The sequence below is a fragment of the Diabrotica virgifera genome, chromosome 2 (assembly GCF_917563875.1).
Source record: "Diabrotica virgifera virgifera chromosome 2, PGI_DIABVI_V3a".
Lineage (NCBI taxonomy): Eukaryota > Metazoa > Arthropoda > Insecta > Coleoptera > Chrysomelidae > Diabrotica > Diabrotica virgifera.
In genome coordinates this window covers 280588540-280615037 of record NC_065444.1, presented here as the reverse complement: position 1 = coordinate 280615037, position 26498 = coordinate 280588540, and the positions used below count along the sequence as shown (strand labels likewise).

Here is a 26498-nt window from a genome sequence, read left to right as displayed (position 1 = left end):
AACAAAATATAGAGTAAGAAAACGATATATTAGATGAAGATTTGTAGAAAGTTTGTTCGTAATCAGATTATGTAAATTAAAGCATTGCCTACTAATAGGTGATTTTTTTTACATTTTCCAAATAGATAGGTATGAAGATAATTTTTTATTGGAATACAACTGAAACATTTAGAATTACGTACCTGCGGCTTTTCAAAACTATTTAAAAAGTCACTATAATTATAAATTTGATTTTATTTCTGTCCTCACAACAATAAAAACTAATATAAACAATATTTTTGTTTACCGATAACCTCCATATTGAACAATTATTGACAGATCATTTCAACACCCAATCAGAGCTCGTATAACGACTAATACCATACTGTCGGTGTGCGCATGCGCGCAGATTAATAAAATTTCACCCTCAATGAAATCGCGCCTAAAGAAGTATAACTTCAAAAAAGAATGTGTGTGTGTTCTTTGTACGCATGTAAGAAGTTCTACTTCTATGAAATGATTTCGATGAAATTAATATGCTGTAAACAGTTTATTTGTATTTTATTTAAATATTAAACTAATTTTAATATTTACTTTCCCAAAATTTTTATTAAAACAATACCAAAAATAAAAGAATAAAACACACAAACCCATTGAAAAATACCACAAATGATTTCTGAACAATTATTATTGGCAAAGATTTTAACTAAATACGTATTTTCTGAAAAAAAATTATATAATAAATATACTTACAATCATAAAATGGATAAAAAAATAAAAATTTGCATTGGGGATCGAACCCGCGTATTTAGGGCGGTTAGATTTAAAATCCAAGCATCTCAGATTTTAGCTACGCCCGTTATGTGAGAAGATAGACGAACTGAACGTTTTAAATTTTTGACTTCTGAATTTAATGAAGTTAGTTCGATTTTTGTGGAATTAAAATATTAAAATACAATAAAACAGAGTAAAAAAATAACATATTAGATGAATATTGTTAGAAATTTTGTTGGTAATCAAATTATGTAAATCAAAGCATTACCTACTAGGTAGGTACATTTAAACGTTTTACATTTTCCAAATAGGTAGGTACCTATGTAATTTTTTATTGCAATACTGAAACATTTACAATTACGTACCTGTTGCTTTTAAAAAGTCACTACAATAAACATAAACTTGCTTTTGTCTGTATCCTCACAACAATAAAAACTAATATACACAACATTTGTTTACCCATGACCAACATATTGAACAATTTTGACAGGTCATTGTAATTATCCAATCAGAGTATGTAGAAATTTTCAACTGCGCCCAGGACCAAGACTTTTGATGAATTCGCGCACATATAGTATTTTTACTACAAAAGCGGTATTACGTAGGTCAAAATTTTTGACGTAAGAGAACTGTCAAAACATTAGAATGTGACTTTTTATTATTGCCATGTTTATTATAAAGGCAATATTATAAACATGGCAATAATGAAAAGTCACATTCTAATGTTTTGACAGTTCTCTTACGTCAAAAATTTTGACCTACGTAATATCGCTTTTGTAGTAAAAATACTATATATATTTACTCCTAAACGCGCCTAAAGAAGTATAACTTCAAAAATTTTCTAAATTTTGTGGGTGGCCCGTTTTCCCTGACGAGCAGTGTATAAAGAGATACATATATACATAGAGACAGCATAGGTTATGTCCCGTACCCAGTTACCTTTTTCTGCATAGGCAACGACCAGTACTCTTAAGGACTACCCTATCAGTCAGTGTTTTCAAAAAAAAAGTTACATACTTTGTAAATTACTTTTCCTTCAATATATTTTTAGTGAAGGTTATTTAAATAGCTTTTTGAAGTTTTTTTCTTTTTATTGTTAAAATGGATTATACATACCAAAATAATGCTGACAATTGGGACAAGTGTGATAAGTATAACTGCACGATTTCATATAATATGGTAACAAACAACAAGGCCAGCATAAAAATATACACAAAATAAGGGCTACCCAATGGGAGAACCCAGTTCTTTCCCGATCTATTTCTGTAGTTACGATTACTCTACACACTGGACAGATGAGATGCAAAGGATCTGGTCCAAAAATTACTGAATCTGAAGAAACTGTATTGACCATATCATTATAAAATATACCTTCTGCTTCGGCGTAGGAAGGTGGGGGCAGTTTAGGTATAAAGGAGTCTGTAGGCTTAAGGTTTTCCTGTGGGCCTATAAAATGATGTCTATAAGTACCTAAATACTAGGCTGTTCAATAATTTTTGCGGTTCGATAAGAGAGGGTGTTGCTACTAGGTAATTTTATTTTGATATGTTGGTAGACTCTTGATATGAACGTGTGAGACGTTTCATTTTAACCTGTCAATTCGTTCTTTTTTTTTACAAACCATAATATCGACATGTCACAGTTATTTTTTTGTAATTGAATTTTTATTTTTGGGAGGTTTAAAAGCAAATAAAATTTATGAACGAATGTTGAAAGTGTATAAGGATTCTTCGCCTTCAATTAGTACCTACAGCAGAAAGATTGGTTGCTGAATTTAAACGTGGTCTTATAAGCCTTGAAGATAATCCACGTCAAGGACGTCCAAAAACAGCAGAAACCAGAAATCGTAGGAAAATACAGGATATGGTATTGGAAAATCGTCGAGTGACTGAAAGAGATTTAGTAGAAGTCCTAGGCATCTCATTTTGACTGAAGTATTGGGTTTCAGATTACAATACAGTACCAAAAAAACTGTCACAAAAATAAACAAAAAAGATTGGGAAAAACATTTCACGGACCTATACAAAAACAACAAGGCTGATTCAGAGGATTAGGATATAAGAGATAACAGAGATGAAGAGGAAAGCGCACCTACTTATCAGGAATTCATGGAGGTACTAAAAGTAAACAAATCGCCAGGGCTAGATGAAATCAACAACGAACTGATCGTCAACGGAGGAGAGGAGCTCACGAAGCGAATGCACAAGTTAATGGTTACAATTTGGAAGGACGAAAGTATGCCCATAGAATGGAAAAACGGACATATCGCACCAATCTTTAAGAAAGGAGATCCAAGTACGTGCTGCAACTACAGAGCAATTATGGTACTAAATACAACGTATAAGATATTGACCACAATTATAAGAATCCGACTAAATCAGTTCACAGAAAAAATTATAGGACCATACCAACAGGGCTTCAGAACAGGAAGATCAACAATAGATGCAATACACGTACTAACACAAACAATTGAAAAAAGCTATGAATATGACATAGAATTACACATACTATTCATCGACTTCCAACAGGCCTTCGACAGCATATACAGACAACAATTATTAAAGGAAATGAAAAAAATGGAGATACCGTCAAAACTAATAAGACTAACTAGAATGACAATGAAAGACTCAACAGCAAAAGTTAAAACAAATGAGGGAGATACAAACAAGTAAGACAAGGAGACAGTCTGTCAACGACACTATTTAATATCGCTCTAGAAGGAGTAATTAGGGACACGGGGCTAAAAAAGACAATTATTCAAAGCTCAACACAGATCATAGGATATGCGGATGACCTGGGACTGGTAGCACGAGATAAAGAAATACTAGAAGAGGCACTTTTAACCCTGGTAAGAGAAGCAAAGACGAGAGGATTAATAATCAATCAGAATAAAACAAAATACCTTATTAGCACAAGAGACAATGTAAACAGAATAACAGAAATAAAGATAGGTGAAAATACATTCCAGAGAGTAGATTGCTTCAAATACCTGGGGGTGATGGTGGACGGCAAAAACGGAAGGAGTATAGAGATTAACGAAAGAATTAAAGCACGTAATAGAGTATACTGCAAATATCACCGACTACTCAAGGACAAAAACCTGAGCAAAAAAACAAAATCAAAAATATATACAGCAACAATTAGACCAGTGATAGCCTATGGAGCAGAAGTAATGTGCCTAAGACGAAGAAAAGTTAAGAATAATTGAGAGAAAAATTATGAGAATACATATTTTAATACTTTTTAAAGACAGATCACATGATATGATTTTTTTGTGACGGATATTCTTGAGTTGGGATTGATTTCATGTAATCGAATGAACTAACTTTTAGTAAAGTCGTCCCAGGAACGCAACTCATAAATATTGGCGATATCATTTTAAAGTCTTCTACTTTAAAATGTATAATATACGTCTGAATTGCCAATATAAATGAGTCAGATTAAATAAATTATTAGAAGAATTTTTTTACTTAGCAACAACATTTTTGTTTATTTTAGAAGTATTTTGTATTTTGACAACGAAACCCGATTTGGGCTTCGAAACGTTAATAAAATCATTTTTTTGGTAAAATTGTGGCTTATTCCCATTAAAAATAGTTGATTATTAAAATGCCACAAGGAAATAGCTTCAGAACAACATTAAGAATACATGGCCCAGTAAAGACAGAAACAGGGGAATATAGAAAGCTGATTAACCATGAAATAATAAATAAAACTGAAGGAGAAGATATAGTAAAATTCATAAAAGCACAAAGGCTCAGATGGTTTCGGCACACACAAAGAAGAGGGGTAGAAGAACTGATCAGGAAGATAATGAACTGGAAACCAGTAAAAAATAGACCAAGAGGAAGACCAAAAACCGGAGAGAGTGGAAGAAAATAGTAGAGAAGGCAAAAAAAACATCACAACCTATGAACGACGACCTAAAGGAAACTGCGGACTAATCCACTGCGTGAAATGGATTAAAAGAGCTCATAGTATTTGAGCGATCTATACTCTAACAAGTGTGAACGGTCCATATATATTGGGTTTCAGAAAGCTGTATTCACAATGAGTGCCGCATTTACTAACAACGGAACAAAAACACATTCGAATGCGACTTTCTCAGCAACATTTACAGCGTTTTCGAAAGGATAAAGTAAATGGATCAGGATCATCACCATGATCCTAAATCAAAACAAGAAGTTATTGAGTGGGGTGAAAATGGGTTCTACGCCTCCGAAACGAGTTCGTGTTCAGAAATCGGCCAAGAAAGTGTTAGCGTCAGTTTTTTCTGATTTTTGCGATCCGAAACGAATTTTATTTGTGGAATTTGCAAACTGGTAAAACAATAAATTCTGGATATTATTGTAACCTTTTAAACTAGCTGAAGGAAAAAATTCGTGAAAAGTGACACGGTTTGCAGAAGAAAAAATATTTTGTCTTTGTCATCAGGACAGTGCACCATGTCACATGAACAGTTTAACAATGGTTAAAATCCATGAATTAAAGTTCGAATTGTTAGAGCATACACCGTATTCATCAGATTTGGCCCCTAGCGACTTCTATCTGCTTCAATACCTCCATATCCAATACCAAAAAATTTCATGCGTGGAAAGCGTTTGTCATCAAAGGATGAGGTCATCATAGCTGTGGAAGCGTATTTTTCAGACCTTCCAGATTCTCACTTAAGGGATGGAATCTCGTTGAAAAAAGTGTATTGATGTTCAGTGAGACTATACTGAATAATAAAGTGTATTTCAAATTATAAAATTGTGTTTTTCTTATCGAACCGCACAAACTTATTGAACAGCCCAGTAATGGTAATGATAAGAACCTTGTCTCATAACTGAGGAATATGAAGGAAGTGCTCGTTTTGGAACTGGAACAACTGAGTCGTTCCTCCGTAACGCGTGCTCATTATTTCTTGGACCACAAGCACATAATATAGATTCATTACTGGTATTGTTTTGTGAATGCACCAATACATCGACAGCCCTAGAAGTACTCGGACCGCCATTATAAAAAGTTTCTGCTGATCCAATACTAAACGGATCCAAAGTACTCACTTCATCTAACACATTGTACTCTAAAATTTCTCCCAAAATATCTTTTACTGTTACTTTTGTGACTGATTTATTTTCATTCTGTTCGCTTTGTGGTAGTTGTATTACAGTGCAATTTAGAACCTCGTTAATGATCTGTTTCACAGTGCGTTTATTTGATTTGTCTTCTGGCTGAGGTTTATTGTCCAAAGACACGCTAGTTTCGGATGATTCGGGTATTTTTTCTTCGTCTTTCTTATCTTCTTCCATTTTTGATTACTTCAAACATTTTTGAAATTTATTATAATGACGTATGTCAAACGTATATCATACACTAGCCCAAAGTAGTGAAGAGACAAGACGTCTGGGTGCACAGTAGCAAATAGACTAGTTACTCGGTCTTTTCACCTCAGAATTTTGTCGAATTGAACTAATTCACTTAAATTTGGCGAGTTGATGGAAAAGTGCTTAATTAACAAAAGTTATATAATGCCGATGTATGCTTCCACCCCAGGGTTGGTTGTCATCACTTCTCTTCTTCTTCTTAACTGGCTCTACAACTCGGGGTTAGTCTTCGCTGCATCTACTATAGGACCTCCATCTCCTATGATCTTGCGCTTTCATCTCCCATTGTTGTACCACAATACTAGATAAATCGGCTTTAACTTTCAACTTTCCATTTTTTTCTGGGATGGCCTTCTGATCTTCTACAGTCTAGTATCTCAAAAAATACTGTCTTTAACACTGTCTTCCTCTGATCTTACCACATGACCTTCCCATCTTATCCGGTTAGCTTTTATAGGTCTGATGATGTTTTCAGTACCATACAGAATCACCAATTTAGCATTTCGGTGCATTCTCCATTCTCCCCTCAATTCATCTCTTTGAGGGTCAAATATCATTCTCAGAACCGTTCTCACGACTTCTCGGCGGTGGCAATTCTTTTGTTCAAAATAATCACGGGAATCAATAGAGGATCAAATTCTAAGCCACTTTTATCCTATAGACTATAGACTTTTCTTCCGAAAGACAATTGACTTTTTGAGCTATTCAAAATCGAAAACAGCGAATTTTTATTGAAAAAGTCACGTTTGTAAGCGGTTTTTCATGATTAACTCAAAAAATATGCCTCTAATCGGAAAAGTATGCACAATAAAAATGAGGTTTATAAAAACACAAAGAGATTAATTATTTATAAGATATTGTAGATGCAATACAAAATGAGATATGATCGGTGAAAGGAGACATTTTTTTGCGAATACTTTGATCAATGTATTTAACGTTAAATTGGAAGAAAAGAGTTAATTTTTCGGGGGTAATTTTATTAAAGTTTTTTATAGTCCATGGAAAGATTTTTCCCTGAAAATGAGTACTGCTATAAAGAATTTGCATGTAAACTGAGGGAATTAAAGCTTGTAAAAGATGTACTCTTCGAATATTTTAAGAAAAAATGGAAAAAATATCCACCAGAAACAAAATTAATCGTTTTTCTTCTATATTACATTTTATTTTGGGGTTCTTCATTAGATCCAGGAATTTCATTGGTTTAAAATGTATTATTTTTAAAAAGAGTTGCCTATTTTGAAAATTTCTAACAAATTGTCAAAATAACTTATAGGTACTAAACATTGATACAGTACGAAGATGTAGTTGATTTTTCAACATATATTTTCATTTTTGAAGTTATACTTCTTTACCGGCGATAGAGGGTGAATTTTTATATGTTAAAACCTATCAGCCCGGCGCATGCGCATTATAACTTTGTTCTGATTGGATGTTCAAATGATATGTCAAAAATTATCCGATATGACAGCTGTAGGACAGCTGTGGTTTGGAGGTAAAGGTAAAGGTAAACAAATGTATAATATATTAGTTTTATTGTTGTGAGGACAGAAACAAAAAAGTTTATAATATTGTAGTGACTTTTAAATAGTTTTTAAAAGCAACAGGTACGTAATAATTGTTAATGTATCATGAGTATAAACCTACCTATTTGATCTGCCAAAATACATAGTATGTAATACTTTTATTTATATAATTTGATTACCATCAAAATTTCTATCAATATTCACCTAATATATTGTTTTCTTACTCTATGTTTTGTTGTATTTTTTCAATTCTAAATCATTTCAATTCAAAATTAAAATAATTTGATCAATTTTCAAAATATCAAAATATCACAAGTTTAATCCGTTTAGTTAGTCGATCTTCGTAAATAATGACACATAGTGTCCGTGGCTAAGCGTTGAAGGCGAATGAATTCCAATACCAACCGCGCTTATCAGCGCTGGTTCGAGTCCCAATAGAAACTTTCCTTTTTGTTTTTTTTTTAGTACATTTTATGATTGTAAGTATATTTATTATATAATTTTATTTTCAGAAAATACGTATTTAGTTAAAAAAAATTTCAACAATTAATGTTCAGACATCATTTGTGGCTTGTTTAATGTGTTTGTGTGTGTTTTATTCTTTTATTATTTTAATTTTTGGCACTGTTCTAATAAAAATGTTTGAGAAGTAGTAAGTATAAATTAGTTTAATATTTAAACAAAATATAAATAAAAAGTATATTAATTTCGTTTAAATCATATAATAGAAGTATAACTTCTTACGTGCGTACAAAGTACACACACATTCTTTTTTATAAACTTCTGTAGCATAAAAATCAATGGAAATATCACCGATTAAAATGTATGTCTTGGTATGAACACCCCCTGTTTCGAGTTCTTCAACCCTTATTTTTTCAACATTGAAGGGTAGTTTGGTTTTCGAATGAACCTAGATAGTCTTATGTAGGCATTGAAATTACGTTTCAAATGGCTATGTAAATCAAAGCTTCAAACGTTCATACTTGAAGTAAATAAAATTGTCTTTATTCTCAACTTTATATGGTTTTCCTCCTATTTCATCACTTACTGTTAATCTGTTAAGTCTACTTCAACTAATTCATAACCACTACTCATCGACATATGTTTCGTTGTTTCTTCGTTCAAGCCTGTAAACAATAATGGCCTTGTTCTCTCTTTTAATTATTTCTTTTTCTCTCGTTATTAGGACTAAATTGTCATTTGCTAAACATTTGATGTCATTTGCATATCATAAATAAAACGCTAGAAATGAACAACTACATATTTATTTAAAAACCTCTTTTCATCCAATTATTTCGTGCACTGTTTTGACCATCAAATAAGTATTTTTTATACAAACAATCTAACAAAACAACGTTTTCAGTCTGCTAATTCTTTAAGGTAACTATTTCCGACTAGAAAAGATTTCTTCTGTTTTAGCTACTCTTCTTCATGTTTGAGAAAATGGAGATTCCGGATTTGTGCGCAAGTAGTAGTTTCCTCTTGCCCTAAAACAATTGTGTAGAATTAGAATAAAATTGGTATTGGATGGCATTAAAAAATATTTAGTCACATTTATACTTCCAAAAAATGGTCGTTAAGATTAAAATTCATGCAAATGGGAATTGTTGTGTTGTGAGGTAAGAGTAAAAGGGTAAGAGAAGTTAGAGTAGTTTGTAAGGTCGTGAGAGCTGGGATTCAACAGCAGAAATTACATAGGAACATACTGGGCAGTCATAATCTTAGTATTGACCTTCGCGTTAGAATGACATACTGCTATATCTTTCCAGTGCTACTGTATGAATTGGAAGCGTTGACTCTAAGGGAGGCTATGCTTAAACGCTTGTAGATGTGGGTATATAGACATCTACTAAAAATAAGCTGGATTAATAGAGTTATAAATTAGAGCGTCCTTAAACGGCTGAACAAAAAACTCAAGTTATCAATATAATAAAGAAACGCAAGCATACTTCGGTCACATTATGCGAGATACCCTGAAAAATATGGACTTTTACATCTGATCATTCAGGGAAAAATCCAAGGTACTTGCGGTCCTGGTAGAAGAAGAACATCATGGTTGAAAAATCAAGACAATAACGTTATCAAAAATTCCCAAGCAGAGGGTTTCTCATTAACATCCCTCCACTTCGAGGGTCAAAGTTACGGTTGAATGAAGGATGATAAAAACAAGAAAATTTGTTAAAAAACTTTGCAAAGCTTTTTATGGGTGGTGGTCTGGTTTTTAGTCACTGTCCCTTTATTTCTCCTCCTGATCTATGGGGACAATAAGTGGGATCATCATTTTAAAAGAAAAATAAAAATTATTAAAAACAAAAACGGAAAAGAAGACGGCCGATTTGCTGCAAAATATGAGAAAGGAATTGGTCAAATTTTTATAGTTTAATATTATTATTATTATTAATTTAATTTAAGATAGAACTTTATTATACTTACTCAAAATCTACATAAAGGCCCATTCTTGTAGGAGGTCCGTTTTCAAAATTCCTGCATCTTCCTGCAGTGTAATCTTTCCATGAAGTACACGGAACTGCATTGGCAAAAGCTTGAGGATTTACAACTGATTCAGCAAAAAATTGATAAGATCTCCAATGACTACAAAACACTGGAAATATGTATAATTTGTAGTTTTCACTTGATTTAATGTTTCTGCTTTTATAGTATTTTTACTACAAAAGCGATATTACGTAGGTCAAAATTTTTGACGTAAGAGAACTGTCAAAACATTAGAATGTGACTTTTCATTATTGCCATGTTTATAATAAACATGGCAATAATTAGGGATTCCAATGAACTGTCAGTGGTTGCCGGTGGATGGCTAAACTGACATGGCCATAGACATAGTTTAGGGGGGTGGTCATGGCGTATCTAATGTTTGCATTAAATATTGACAAATTTGTAAAGAATATCCTGTTTGGTTTTGTTTTTTTGTTAATTGTGTAGCGAAATTTGTGAAATTGTGATAGCAAATTAAATATGAAGTGGTTTAAACATTGGATACGCCTATGGATGACAGTTTCGCCATCCAGCAGCCATATTATATCACGTGATTTGGAATGCCTAATTAAAAGTCACATTATAATGTTTTGACAGTTCTCTTACGTCAAAAATTTTGACCTACGTAATATCGCTTTTGTAGTAAAAATACTATACTATCTGATATAAGACCTATTTAAAAATACATACAGTGTGTCAATTTAAAAAGTTGCCACCCCCTATAATTTGGTCCCTATAGAAAATCTAAAAATATGCAAAAACACGTCAAATTTATTTGTGAGGGAGACATTTTATCAACCAGATTTCAACTAAACTACAGTAACCCTCTAGCGGGGGCGGACACAACCCCCAAAATCTTTAATGGAAAGGGGGGTTGAGTGATACCTCATTTTGAAGGTCATTAAATTACCTTTTCAAAAATACCACATGCCTTATATTTCTTTTCAATACTTTTGGAAAAATCTTGGACTCAATACTCTAATATTTTGGAGTTCTGAACTCTATACTTAATATCTTTACGGTTTTACTTGATTTTTCCAAAAATACTTCAAAAAAATTCTCTTAATACTTCAACACCCCAAAAAAGAATTCAGTTTGGAGTTCAATACTCCAAAAAAATTTTTTGAGTTCTGTTGTTGTTTATTTGGGTTTATATGACTGCGGACACTAAATCCATTCGCCAATTTTACTATTTTTTATTTTATTAGTCATTTTTTCGTATCTTATCCTAAAACTAATACTAATATAATAAACAATTCTACTAATAAATAATTATTTTTGGATTTTTTTTTAATAATTTTTTATATTTTTTTTTATTTATTTTTTTCTAAATTATGTTCTCAGAGTTCCACAGTAAAAACTGCAACATTCTTCTTTTCTTCTTTAGCCCTCTACTTTATTCGAAAGCTTTTTACTATGGACTGTCCAAGTTCGTCATTCATTTTTTTTATTATATATTTTTTTATTATATATTTTTTTCTATTATTTTTTTTATATTTTTTTATATATTTTTTTTATTTTTTTTCTTTTTTTTTTCTTTTATTTTTATTTTTTTTTTCTTTTTTTTATATTTTTTTCTTTTCTTTTTTCTTTTAATATATTATAACAATTTACAAGAAATACTTAAACTATATTTTACAATTACAACTTAAGTTTAATATCTAAAATATGTTTATACAATAGTCGATATACCAACTCATTATTTTCTAATGTTAATAAATAATTTAAATTAATGGGATGGTGGACATCAGACAAAGAATACAGTGAATTTAAAAACATATTAACTTTATTAGAAATAAGAGAACAGGTCAAAATTTTGTGTTGTAGGTTACCAAACTGACCACAAATACATTGAGGGCTATCAGCTATATTAAGTTTAAATATATATGATGGTGTAAGACAGTGGTTAAATTTTGAGTTCTGAATTCGATATTTAATTATTAAAATTAATTATAAAAAAATTAAAATTACTGAAAAGAAATATAATATATGTGGTATTTTTGGAAAGGTAATCGAACGACCTTTAAAATGAGGTATCACTCAATCCATTAAAGATTTTGGGGGTTGTGTCCGCCCCCGCTATAGGGTTGAAAATGTAATTTAGTTGAAAACTGGTCTATAAAATGTCCCCCTCACAAATAAATTTGACGTGTTTTTGTATATTTTTAGATTTTCTATAGGGACCAAATTATAGGGGTGGCAACTTTTTAAATTGACACCCTATATGTATATGTAAATAATATACGAAAAGAAATATTCACACCTTGTCTAACCTGCCATTCTGTGACACGTGCTTCGTGCCATAGATTTTTAGGCTCTTCAGGCAGACCTTGCTTGAAAGACAAGGCAAAGAATATTTTTTTCGTGTAACGGTGGTTAATACACAACCATACAGTCATTCACAGACTAGTGGGACCTGGATTATATAGATGGCAACTTGTGAAATACGACTTTACTTACATGGTTCAATGATGAATGAATCAGGATTTCTCCTCTTAATTTCTGGCAGTGTACATCCAGGCTGAGGAGAAATGCCTTGATTGGGCCAAAAATCTACGTGTCCTATAGAAGTAGGGTAACCAAAAATGCCAGCATCTGTATGTATAACATCGACAAATTCTGCATCTCCGGCGTCTAGTTTTAAATTCTTTGGCCATTTTGTAAATAAAGGCCCGGCTGGATCCATTCCTACAATTGAAATTAATTTACTATAAAAAACATTCATTGTATTGGGATACACTGCATCTCAGTAATCATCTTATTAAGACAAATTCTTTTAATAATTAAATGTCTTTGGTAAAACAAATACGTTTGTTTATAATAAATACGATTGACCTATATTACCACATCAATGTGTCGATTTTCGATACAAGGTCAGTTTGAAATAAAAATAAGTATTCGTTATTTATAATCTAGTCGATTCAGCACTTTTACTAAACACTCTCACTTTTATTTATACCAAATAGTAAACAGGGAAATCCACTTTGAGTTCTACTTTCATGGCGAAAAGATTAGTCATTAGTATTTGAGATCCCAACGAGTAAACATCACAGTTACTAAATAATATACCACCAGCTCTTTACCGTAGTTACTTCAACGTACCAATAAATGAATCTACAGTGAGTATTTTTACTTCATCAACCCTTATGGTAGGGGGTAACCACCCCTCAATTATCTGAGATGGTTCAGATAAACAGGAACCATCATATCATCATCATCATCCAACCAATTTATGTCCACTTCTGGACATAGGTCTCCCCCATTTTTTTCCACACTTCACGGTTAGATGCTGATGTTTGCCAGTTTTTACTAATCCGACTGCTGGTATCATCTGTCCATCGTGTAAGCGGCCTTCCTTTACTGCGTTTATCTTATCTTGGTCTCCACTCCCATCAGCTTTCGTGTCCATCTTGAATCTTTCAGCCTGGCGACGTGTCCTGCCCAGTTCCATTTAAGCCTGGTGATACGTTCTAGAACATCTGCGATACCGGTTCTTTGTCTGAGATCTTTATTGCTTATTTATCTCGTAGGGTTACGCCCAGCATGGATCTTTCCATACTTCTCGGAAAAAACATTAGAAACTCGAAATTTCTTATATTTGAAATCAATTTAGGAAAATTGCAAATCTGTGCCTTCTATAATAAACGCAAATAGAAGATAAATGAGGAATCTAAAAATTGCATTCCATAACACCACAACTTATGTAGGCAAAAACTAATAGCGAACTGATTTCTAGAACTAATATTGCGTGAGTAAACGCAGTTTACAAAAGACTGTTAAGATATAATTGCCACACAGAGCTCCACCATTCGTTTATACGCATTTCATCCTTATGGAATCATCAGAGCGAACTTGCCGTAAGCTTTCGAATTGCAAAAAAATCTGTCTGTTATATCAGCAATTATTTTTTAAAAATAATGTACAAAAGATGCTACAGCGACATCTATATACATCTACACATACTGTGTGATAACAAAACAGAATACAACACCAAGATTAACGTCGAAAGCTTACAGGACGACTCCACGAGATACCTATTCCAAAAAAGAAGAACGGAAAGAAGCAGAAACATGTATATCACATAAAGTGATGGAATCGAAGAAAGCTGGGCAAAAATTAAGTCTAATATCTTAGCCTCAGCCTCAGCCAAGGAAGTTCTTGGTGCGAGAAACATTAATAAAAATTAATTACTTCAAAGGCGAAGAACTCCATGGTTTTGTACAGAAGTGAAGGAAAATGTAAAGAGAAGAAAAAAGCTTACCTAAAATACATGCCAACTAAGACACAAGAGGCATACGGTAATTATAGGACAATAAGAAACGAAACACATTCATAAGACAGTCGTAAGAAGAATAAAAAATGATCACTGGGAACGTTTTTCGAAACAAATATAACATGATTTTTATGATCTCCAACAGGAAATTTTATACAAGGAAATACAAATAGCAAATAGACTGGCAGGATGCCGTAATATTAACACCGTGGTGAAACCGACATATTAACACTGAGATGAAGTCAAGAATTTATAAAGCCAGTGTAAGACCAACAATGACATATGCATCAGAAAGAAGACCCGATACAGCCATAACGCAAAGACTACTGGAAACGGCAGAGATGAGAGTACTGAGAGGAAATACAGGAAATACGCTGAGAGATCGAAAGAGAAGTGAAGACAGTGTAACGTACAGTGTATAAAGGAATGGACACTAAATAGAAAAAAAGGATGGAATAACCACATAGCCAAAATGGGGGTGACACGTGTGGTCAAAATAGCAAGAGATAAATCACCAATCGGCAGAAGAAGTATTGGCCGACCGCGCAAAAGATGGAGTGACAACCTTCTATAGAGGAATCAATCCGCCAATGAACAAGCAAAATTGCTTAAAAAGAGGAAAAAGAAGAACACCGGTTTACAGCGTCATAAGAAACATTAGTTTAGTCACTTATACATAATTTTTTGGATTCCACTTAAGTATCAATGTAGTTTTCGGTCTGTCATTTTTTCCGAGGGTAGCCATTCCATTATCAGCTTTATGAGTTGATGTTCCTCCATTCTTTTTAAATGGCCATATCCACAAAGTTGTTTTTCCGGGATTTCTTCTATTATGTTCTCCTATTCATAATAGCTCATACTCATTCATTCGTTATGTGTGAGACTCTAAAGATGGAGGCCGGTCTTCGCCAGAAGTCCAATTCCAGTGCGAGCAACTTCTGTTATGTTCGCTTATTCAGTTACTAGGTTTCATATGAAGATTTATAACGTTTGAAATCAATCCAGGAGAAATGCCAAATGCTTTATATAATTTGCAAAGTAGACAGACAAAATTGCGTTTTAGTACATTTTTTCACGGTTTTTGCTCTAAATTTTAAAGAACCCCTTGGATTGACATGAAATTTGGCATACGTATAGCTTACATGTCAAAGAAAAGAAAGTGATATTGTGCCGATGTGTGCTTTTGCCCTGGGGGTGACTTTCACCTTCACCCCCTCTTATGGGTGAAAAAATATATGTCCAAAATATGTCCGGAAATGGAAAAACTGACTAATTTTAAGTAACTTTTGTTCTATAGAGCGTTTTCGCCAAGTCGACACTTTTCGAGTTATTTGCGAGTTATTATGTTAATTTTTCAACAAAATAACTACGTTTTTAGACGGCTTTTCGCAAATAACTCAAGAAGTAAGTATTTTGCCGAAAAGAACGTTAGCAAAAATATAGCCTGTAAAAAAGTAAAAAAATGGTGTACGCGTGAGGTCTCTGGACCTCGTAGAACCAGATTTATAGCCAATGAAAAATAGGTGCATTATCGCCAAATTTCAAATAGAATATTTCGACATGAAATATCCAAAAAATTAAGCACTTTTTGGAGAAAATCAATTATAGCTTTTTTAAAGTGTTTTAAAAAAAATTTATTTCTGTTTTTATAAAAAGTTTCTAGCATCAAATTTAAGTTACGCTCAAAATAAAGTTGGTCCCTTTTGTTTTGGCAAAAAAAATCGGGAAGACCACCCCCTAATTAGCAACTTAAATGAAATTAATCATTACCGCTCCACAAATTATTTTAATTATGTTGTGTTTATATGATCTGTAAGTTTCATCGATTCAAAGTGGTTATTTTTGAAAAAATTGGGTTTTGAGTAAAATTTTTAAAAATTTTAATTTTGAAAAATATGCTTTTTGTCAAAATAACTTAAAAATTGTTAGAGATACCAAAAATCTCTAAAAACAAAAAAAAGTCAGCACTGCTTTCTGAATATCCTGTATTTTTTGTTTTTCTATAAGACAAAAATTGATTAAGATTTGGTGTTTCTAAATTTGCATACATTCGTGATCAGTGACTCGTTCAACCACTTTTAACTAGTGTCCTTTCAAAAATAAGGACTTTGAACCGATGAATCCTACAGATCATATAAACAATACATACACGAGTCAAAAAACTTGTGAAGTCGTAACGATTAAGTTCATTTGAGATACTAATTAGGAGGTGATTTTCCCGATTTTTTACCAAAAAAAAAGGACTAGCTTTATTTTTAGCGTAAATTGTTTACTTTTGACGCTAGAAATTTTTTTTATAAAACAAAAATGAAGCTTTTTTTAAACACTTTAAATAAGTTGTAATGAATTTTCCCCGAAATGTGCTTCATGTTTGGTTATTTCACGTTAAAGTATTCCATTTGGAATTTTGACAAATATATGAACATATTTTTCATTAGATATAACTCTGCTTTTACTAGGTATAGAGACGTGGTATATACACCATTTTTTTAAATTTTTTAGATACTATATTTTTGCTAAGAATGTTTTTTTCGACAAAATACTTACTTTTTGAGTTATTTACGAAAAATCGTCTAAAAGCGTGGTTATTTTGTTGAAAAAATGAACATATTCACTAGCAAATAACTCGAAAAGTATTGACTTAATGAAAAAACTCTATGAAACAAAAGTTACTTAAAATTAGTCAGTTAATCCATTCCCGGACTTCCTTTGGACGAATATTTTTTCACCCACAAGAGGGGGTGAAAACCACCCCCGGGGCAAAAGCACGTATTGGCACAATATCACTTTTTTCTTTAACTTGTTAGCTATGTGTGTGCCAAATTTCATGTCAATCCAAGGGGTTCTTTAAAATTTAGACGTTTTGCAATATTTTACCGTTAAAGAACGTACTATTTACTCATCACGCAATATGAGTGCTTAGAAATCAGTTCGCTGTGGTTTTTTTCCTAGATAAGTTGACGTATTATCGAATGCGGCTTTTAGATTCCTCGTGTCATTCATTTATCGTCTGCCTACTTTATAAATCTTATGTAAAAAATTTCAATATTGGTGTATAATTTTCGTCTAAAATCAGCTTATTGCAAAACTGTGTAATTATCTACTGTTGTAATAAATACGAATAAGTATCACATACTTCGATATATCTATAAATTACAAAAAAAAACTCTAGATATTTATTTATTATCAATTATAGTAGAATTTATTGAAATGATTAAATAGAAGAACCAATTGTTTGGTTTTATATAAGATCGTCAATTATTATTCATTTGGTACATTTTTTTAGAATCTCTGGAATGTGATACTGGAAAGTTTTACACAGATATATACCATAAATGGCTAAAAGCTACAATATGAATCGCCTTCCAAAGCTACTAAATCTGATACTAATTGAATATGGTTGGTTTAAAAAATGTAGGGAAACATATAGTTGACACCTAAAATAAATTAAGGAGACGTACAGTTTGAAAATTTTGAAATTCTCGATTTTTTATTCTTTAAAATGAAAGTACGTAGCTTCAAGAATACTTTCTGAAAATTTCAGATTGATCGGAACAAAATTACCGGAACTATACAGCATATTGAACGTCCCTACTTTCGTCTCGCTTTACAGCATCCCGCCAGCGTACCTGATCTTAGTGAGAAACGTTCAACAGCTGTTGCCCTTTTTTTGTAAATTACTCCGTAATTCAAAATCATATTCCGGTGTGCATCACTTTATGATTTGACAGACAAAAAAGAAACTGAAAATAAAATTTATCAAAACTTTAAACGCGTTTTTCTCAAAACTGCTTTTTTCAAAGGCGGTAGACATTGTATCTACTTTAACGATCCTCCTAAAATTTTGCATAGATATTCTTTAGAGTTTAGAGCGTAGAGAGCGTAGAGCGACAGATCAAATTCTAGGGTGAGCATGAGCACCTCTTAAAAAAAGATGAACAATATGAAAAATACGACAATTAAAGAATAATTTGGATAGTCGCATGCAAGAAAATATATGCTTTCTTTACCAGAAAAGACTAGATGAAAAGCTTATAGATTTCAAATATAGCCGTTAGAAATTACCTGTAATTCTCTGTATCCTTCCACTTTGAACACTCTGTCCACATACGCCAGCCATCTGGGCACCCAAACTTAACCCTGTTAGATGCAAACTAGGCAAATATAATCCTCTGCTTACTAAATAATCTATAAATTGGGCCGCATACTGTCCTACAACCATTGTGTTTTGTGCTGCTGTGAGATACCATGGACCGGCCTCTAGTCTTGGTGCGTTTACGAAAAGAACATTGTAGTCTTTTCTTTGTAAGAAAGCTGAAAATAACACAAAAAGATTATAAACTGATTTTAAGATATTTTGTTGCTTTTATCGTGCTAAAAAATACAGCGTGGGCTGAAGAAAACAGTCCACCTCGATATTTGGCAGTAGTTATTAGATTTTAAGGAAATGCCGAATCAGTTTGGTTTTTGATCTAAGGGGGACACATTTTTACGGTACATACATTTGTCTTTTGTCAAGTCCCTCCCTTCCACTTTCCCCACCACTTATTTTTAAATAGGGAATAGGAGTTGTATGCTAGCTCATTTGAAAGGTTATTCAATTCTCTATTCAGTAATATTAACATTGATATAATTATTTATACAGGGTGTCCAAGAAAAATTATTTTGGATTAAATTAATTTACATAAAAAGAAGAATGTACCTACGTAATTTATTTAACTCAAAATACATTCTACTGCTGATAGAAAACAGAAAAAAATGTTTAGTTGATAAATAAATATTGTTTGTTGCTTAAATTCAATATTCAACCTACCAAGAGAGGCAGCTTGAACATTGCAATTAAGCGAAAAGCAATGTTTATTTATCAAAAAACATTTTTTTTCTGTTTTGTGACAGCAGTAGAATATATTTTGAATTAAATAAATTACATACATTCTTCTTTTTGTGTCAATTAATTTATTTCAAAATAGTTTTTCTTGGACACCCTGTATAAATAATTACATATTTCAATATTAATAATACTGAATAGAGAATTGAATAACCTTTCAAATGACCTAGCACACGACCCCTACGATTCCCTATTTAAAAATAAGGGTGGGTGGAAATGGAAGGGAGGGGTTGACAAATGACAGATGTATGTACCGTAAAAATGTGTCCCCCTTAGATCAAAAATCGACCTGTTTCTTCATTTCCTTAAAATCTAATAAAAACTGCCAAATATTGAGATGGACTGTTTTCTTTGACCCACACTGTATATAAAAAACGTAATACCATGTCCTGCCTAAGCATCTCCCCCCAGGTCTTCTTTGGTCTTCCTCTTCTACTCCTTCCAGGAACCCACACCCACTTCGTATTGGATGATTAACGTCTCGACTTTGACCATGACCAAACTATCTTAACCTATGCCCTCTCATGTTGGCTTCCCCTAATATACTCATTTTTAATTTTATCATTTTTTGTTACTCTACTCATCCATCTAAGCATTATAATTTCCTCCACATGCATTCGTTGTTCCCTTTTGTTTTTAAATGCCCAACATTTAGTTCCGTATATCATAGCCGGTCTTATGGTTGTTTTATAGAATTTTCCCTTCAGCTTCATTGGAATTTTCTGTCACACAACGCACCACTCGCTTCTTTCCACTTCACCCATCCAGCCCTAATTCTACTGCATGCATCTCCATATATTTCCACATTATTCTGTAATATCGATCCTAGGTACTTATAGCTATTTGTATAACAAGGGAGGAAAGTGCTACTTTTCCTCCCGAGAATGAAGTTTACTGCCCGACGCGTAGCGGAGGGCAGTAATCATTCAAGGGAGGAAAAGGCACTTTACTCCCATGTTATACATATGGTTTTTCCACCTTCCTCAAATAACAAGTCATTTTTTCATTTTTACTTAATTTATTTATGTAACTAACCAACAAAATTTATTAGAACTAAAATGAACAAGTAGGTACAATATAACTGTCAACTGTCAAATATAAGTCAAATTATTAATGTAAACATTGTTAATTTAAAATAACAATTTACTGTTTTTTACCATTCTGCAAAATATAGGGTGTTTTATAAATAAACGTTAAAATGTATAGATACTTACGTAATAGAAAATAGATATTGTACAGGGGGTCAATAAGTTATATTTCATAAATGAAATACCATGACGTCACTTTTACTTTTCCTCCCTAGGGAGGAAAAGTACAACTTTGCTCCCTACAATCAGGTTCGGAAAAGTATACTTTCGGTAGAGGTAGGTGGAAAAAACTATTTACTTTTCACAATCATTACACCATCCAGATATGTAATTTTATTTGTAAAATCCCATCTTTAAATGAACATTCCAAAAAATACTCTTGCGTTTTTGTCCTGTTAGTTTTAAATATTTTTCCTCAAGGGGCTTATAATTTCCATTTTTTCGTAATTATTTAATTATCTTACGTTTTACCAATCTGTTATTTGCATAAACTTTAGCAATCCGCCCATTGACCTTAATAGTTACTGATCCAGTTTTCCTATTCAACCTTGCAACTTACAATATTTTGTTGTTTTATAAATAGTTATATTTATCTAATTATGTTGCAACCACATATGTGTTTAGTACGAGGAGTAGTATTTATATTTTACGCCTATTAATAAAAAATCGGTACTTTATAGAGAGAGAATAGAACATAAAGTACGAAGGACAAGATCTGAACAAACAACTTTTAAAACTAATCCAAAAAATAATGGAAGAAAACAGAATATGTACCACAAGAACGAAGATCGAGTATCCTAATACCTCTCTACAAAAAGGAAAACAAATCGGACCTATAGAAATACAGACGAATTAATTTATTCAACAAAACATTAAAATTAACAACCAAGGTGATAAACAAACTGAATGAAATTATACCATGAGCAGAAGAACAACAAGGTTTTACGTCGGGAAGGTCATCCACTGACGCTATATTTATAATGAGGCAAGTTCAAGAGAAATCGTTGGAATGCAACAAACCGGCATATTTATGTTTCGTGGACCTTAAGAAGGCATTTGACACAGGGTCCAATTAAAGGACGTTATCATTTTATTGTACTCAAAAGAGGTACCTACCTCTAGGAATAATTAAAATGATCGAAAATATCTATCGATATCTAAATATCTATCTAAAGATATCAGATATCTGGGCATAGATATATCAAGCACCCACGACCCAGTAAAACACCTGAGAAGTCAGATCAACAAAGCATCTGCATTGTCAGGATGTCTGCTGGAGATAGTCTGGTCAAATCAAAATTAGAATCTACAAGACTTGCATACGACCGATCATGACTTACGGCATAGAAGTGCGCGACGACACCAACGAAACGAAGCAGATGCTAAGAGTTGCCGAAATGAAAACCCTAAGAACAATAGTGGGGAAAAAAGAAGAGACAGGGTGAAAAATACCAACATTAGAGACCAATGCAAAATTCAAGATATTGTAAGATGGGGAAGGTAGCGCAAGAGGATGTGGTACAACCATGTAAGACGAATGGATGAGAGCAGACTCCCAAAAATTGCCCTAGAATACAAACCGCCTGTAATAACGTTTAAGGTCTTGTGAATTGTTATAGTACTTTATTCAATAATTATATTTTATAATTCAAAGTCATTGCTCTATTGTCGTTACTTGACCTAACCTCTGCCATGAGGCCTCGTGTCCTTGTCCTGTGTCATCGCTCTGTCAACAATCACTTCAAGTGATCTATGATCACAGGACTTTACATTTATGAGCTATTCAGCCTCATGACATCTTTCCCTTCCTATAAAGCAGAGAACTTACAACAATAAACTCAGAATAAAATATTATAAAATACTAATACTACCTACGACTAACAATAATATTAAGTGATTACAAAACTAGTACATCTCGAAATCATTATATCGAGTTGGGGGTTTAATTACTCTTTTACCTCTGGTAGGAAACTGATTCGGTACTTCACTCTCACAGGCCATTGATGTTGAAGGTTTGTTACTCTGATTATCATCAAGATCATCTTCTAATTTAATGTGATGTTTAGGCGTATTACTAGATGGTCTCAAGTGATATTTATTTCTTCTTACCAATGTTCCATTTTCTTTCTCAATAACATATGATCTTGGCTCTTGTAAACATTGCCTGACCACAGCAGGTTTCCATTGCCCATCTTCCCTTATAACAACGTTATCGCCTTCACTTAATTCTTCTCTTGCAGCTGTATTTCTATCATAGTAGTGCTTGTACAATTTTCTTTTGTCATCCAATTTATTCTTTTCACTTGTTAGGTCTACTTGTTCTGGTAAATATTTTTCATGTAAGACTGGAAGTTTGCTTCTAAGTCTACGACTATTCAAGAGTTGTGCTGGGGACTTGTCTGATCCTAACAGTGGTGTGTTCCTATATTCTAATAAAGCTAACTGAAGATCACCACACTTTCTGAGAATATTTTTAGCTATCTGAACAGCTCGTTCCGCCTGCCCATTTGATCTAGGATATCTAGGGCTAGATGTCACAAATTTAAAATTCCATTCTCTAGAGAATTCTCTACATTCCTTAGAGCCAAAAGGCATATTGTCAGATACAATTTCCAAAGGAATCCCATGAGTGGCAAACATGGTCTTAAATGATTTTATTATTGACTGGGATGTTTTGGACGGCAACAGAACAATTTCAATCCACTTTGTGAGATAATCCATTACAATTAAATAAGATGCTCCTCCGAACTCACAAATATCAGCCGCTAGCATTTGAAATGGAAGTTCTGGAATTTCTCTTAGTATTAATGGCTCTTTAACATTACTTCTGTGATATTTCTCACAATCAACACAATTTCTAACCAAATCCACTATGTCCTTATTCATATTTGGCCAGAACAACACTTGCCTTGCTCTTTGCTGTGTCTTTGTAACTCCAAAGTGTGTTTCATGAAGAAACTTTAACATCCTAGGCCTTAAAGAATCCGGGACTATAACTCTGTCCATATAAAATATCAAATCATTCAATATGTAGATGTCATGCCTAATACTAAAATAATCTTTTACTACATAAGGTACCCTCGAAGAGCATGACGGCCACCCTTTTTCACAAAAATCTTTGATCAATTGAAGTTTTTTATCCTGTTTAGTTTCAGCTATAAATTCCTCTCTCCTTTCATCTGTTATATTTATTGTATGCACTATTTCTGTTACAAAAGCATCATCCTCTACCTTTTCCTTCACAAAATTACGAGATAACAAATCAGCTATTAGCATTTCCTTGCCTGGCATATATTCCACAGTTAAGTCATATTTTAATAATTTTACCTTCATACGTTGTAGTCTAGGAGAATCTACTTCAGCTATGCCTTTCTTCATTATCGAAATCAATGGCTTATGATCTGTGAATACCTTAACTTCTCTACCATAAATATAATTATGAAATTTAGTACAAGAAAATAGGATTGCATTTAGTTCCTTTTCAATCTGGCTAAATCTAGTTTCACAATCAGTTAAAGACCTAGAAGCAAAAGATACCGGTTTATGATTCTGCAGTAATACACATCCCACGCCATTTTGACTTGAATCTGTTTGAATTATTATTGACTTATTTTCATCAAAATTTGCAAGAACTGGTGGTGAGCAAATTAACTTTTTTATTAAATTTAATGCGTCTGTGTGACTTTTAGTCCACACCCAAAGTGTATTCTTTTTTAACAATTCTCTTAATGGGGCTGATACATCCGATAAGTTTGGTATAAAACTGCGATGATAATTGATCATGCCCAATATTTTTTGTAACTCTTTTTTATTATTGGGTTCTTTTAAATTAATAATAGCTTTTATTTTATCTAAGTCAGGTCTCATACCATTTTTATCAAATGTATTTCCCAAATATTTTACTTCAGACATTCTATATTGTATCTTATTAGAATTAAATTTTACCCCAATATTTCTAGCACGTTCCAATACTTCATTAAGGATTCTATCATGTTCTTTAAGACTATCAGCAAATATCAAAAGATCATCAAAATATATAAGACAGCCCTCAATATCACCAAAATTCTCTAAGTTAATTCTTTGAAAAAATTCGGGGGCAATATTTAGTCCAAATGGAAGTCTATCAAATTTCCAAATTCCAAAGGGAGTTCCAAATGCACAAACTCTACTGGACTCCTCATCTAGCTGAACTTGATAGAATCCCTCTTTAAAGTCTAAAACAGAAAAATAGCATTTGTTTTTTAACTTATTGCATATCTCTTCAATAGTAGGTATTAAGCAATATTCCTTTTCAAGCGCTTGGTTTAAATCTTTAGGATCCAAACAGATTCTTAACGTTTTATCAGGCTTTTCAACGATAACTAAATTGCTCAACCACTCAGTAGGACCCTCACATTTAGATATGATGCCACGTTTTTCTAAATCTAAAAGTGTGTTTTCTAATCTTTTTTTAATGGCTAAAGGGACCCTTCGTGGTGGTTTAGCTACAGGAACACAATTATCTTTAAGTTTTAGTTTACATTTTTGAGGACATTTGCCTAATCCAATGAATACATCACTATTTTGTTTAATAAAGGCACTTTTTGTTATGTTTAAATCTATGTTATCTACTCTTCGTATCAAATCTAAATCTAAGCATGATTTTAACCCTAAAATTGGTGTAAGGCTATCTTTAACTACAACAAATTCTAATAAATAATCAATATTTTTATATTTACAGACAAGTTTTATTGTACCAATAGGAACGACCTTAAAACCACCATATGTTTCAAGTATGACTTTAGTTTCTTTTAAATCATTAATTTTGCAAACTTTTTGAACAAAACCATTAGGCAAAATGTTAACCTGTGCCCCTGTATCTATTTTAAAAGGTATATCAACATTACTAATTTTTAAATTTTCGATCCAGTCTTTATTATTTTTATTCTTGATTTCATTAACAGTGATTGATGATATCATAAAATCACCTACCTCGTTATTTTCACTTTCTTCCACTTGTACTTCTCTCACTAACCTGCTATGATAACACACTTTATCGAAATGGTTATTTTTACCGCACTTTCTGCACTTTTTTCCATATGCTGGACACCTCCTTGGCCCATGGACTCTCCCACAGTTTCTGCAGCTATATTCATCTCTAGAATTTGCACTCCTGAATGTTTGGACTGAATTTTGCCCCTGCTTGGCTTTACTCCCAATTGATTCAATTTTAACCTTCTCCAAGCTGTTCTGAACTTCTTTTATTTGAGCTTGGGATATTTCATGCATTTTACATATTTCAATAGCTTTAGCCAGATCTAAATTAATGGTCTTTAACATGTTTTGTTGTGCATCCTTACTATTAGTGCCTAATACTATTCTATCTCTTACCATTGAAGATGCTTCTGCTCCAAACTCACAATTTTTTACTTTGTTTTTTAAATCTGTTAAAAAGTGGTCAAACGGCTCTCTTTCTTCTTGAATGCGGTTGTAAAACACATATCTTTCATAGACCACGTTTTTTCTAGGCGTGACATAAGACTCAAATGCTTCCAATACATCTGCTAGCTTGCCTTTTTGGGCCTCCGTTAATTCCAAAGTGTTATAGATTTCAATGCCTTCTTCTCCAATTAGATTGAGTAAAATTGCTACCTTAACGTCATCACTTTTACCACTTTTTCCAGAGGCCATCAGATATATTTCAAAACTTTGTCTGAATCTTTTAAAATTTTCGGCCACATTTCCTTCAAATGACAATGTATTTGGTAACCTCACTTCCATGATTTTGGTTTATTTTCCACTAGACTGCGCCATGTAATAACGTTTAAGGTCTTGTGAATTGTTATAGTACTTTATTCAATAATTATATTTTATAATTCAAAGTCATTGCTCTATTGTCGTTACTTGACCTAACCTCTGCCATGAGGCCTCGTGTCCTTGTCCTGTGTCATCGCTCTGTCAACAATCACTTCAAGTGATCTATGATCACAGGACTTTACATTTATGAGCTATTCAGCCTCATGACACCGCCCGGTTCAAAACCCCCGGAAGACCACATAAAAGATGGAGGGATAGTTGGCAATCTACCACCCAGGAAATTAACCAGAGGCAGCTTCAGAATTAAACAGATCG

At 32.8% G+C, this 26498-nt stretch overlaps 2 protein-coding genes across 2 annotated transcripts in view; both read right to left on the bottom strand.

The window, feature by feature from the left end:
- Positions 1 to 1847: 1847 nt before the first annotated feature.
- On the bottom strand, positions 1848 to 6082 carry LOC126880701 (uncharacterized). The gene is made up of 2 exons (XM_050644740.1): positions 5570 to 6082; positions 1848 to 2199 (listed from the first exon to the last, which is right to left on the bottom strand). The coding sequence occupies exons 1-2, from the start codon at positions 6045 to 6047 to the stop codon at positions 1850 to 1852; spliced, it is 828 nt and encodes a 275-aa protein (XP_050500697.1). The 5' UTR covers positions 6048 to 6082; the 3' UTR covers positions 1848 to 1849.
- A 2812-nt stretch (positions 6083 to 8894) lies between these two features.
- The window catches only part of LOC126880991 (pancreatic lipase-related protein 3-like), a gene marked incomplete at its 5' end in the record, with an annotated part of 35767 nt that continues 18163 nt past the window's right edge, over positions 8895 to 26498 (bottom strand). The window contains 4 exons of the mRNA XM_050645074.1: positions 8895 to 9132; positions 10079 to 10247; positions 12599 to 12826; positions 18477 to 18725. Coding sequence (XP_050501031.1) covers positions 9075 to 9132; positions 10079 to 10247; positions 12599 to 12826; positions 18477 to 18725 — 704 coding nt within the window. The remainder of the gene's footprint in view (positions 9133 to 10078; positions 10248 to 12598; positions 12827 to 18476; positions 18726 to 26498) is intronic.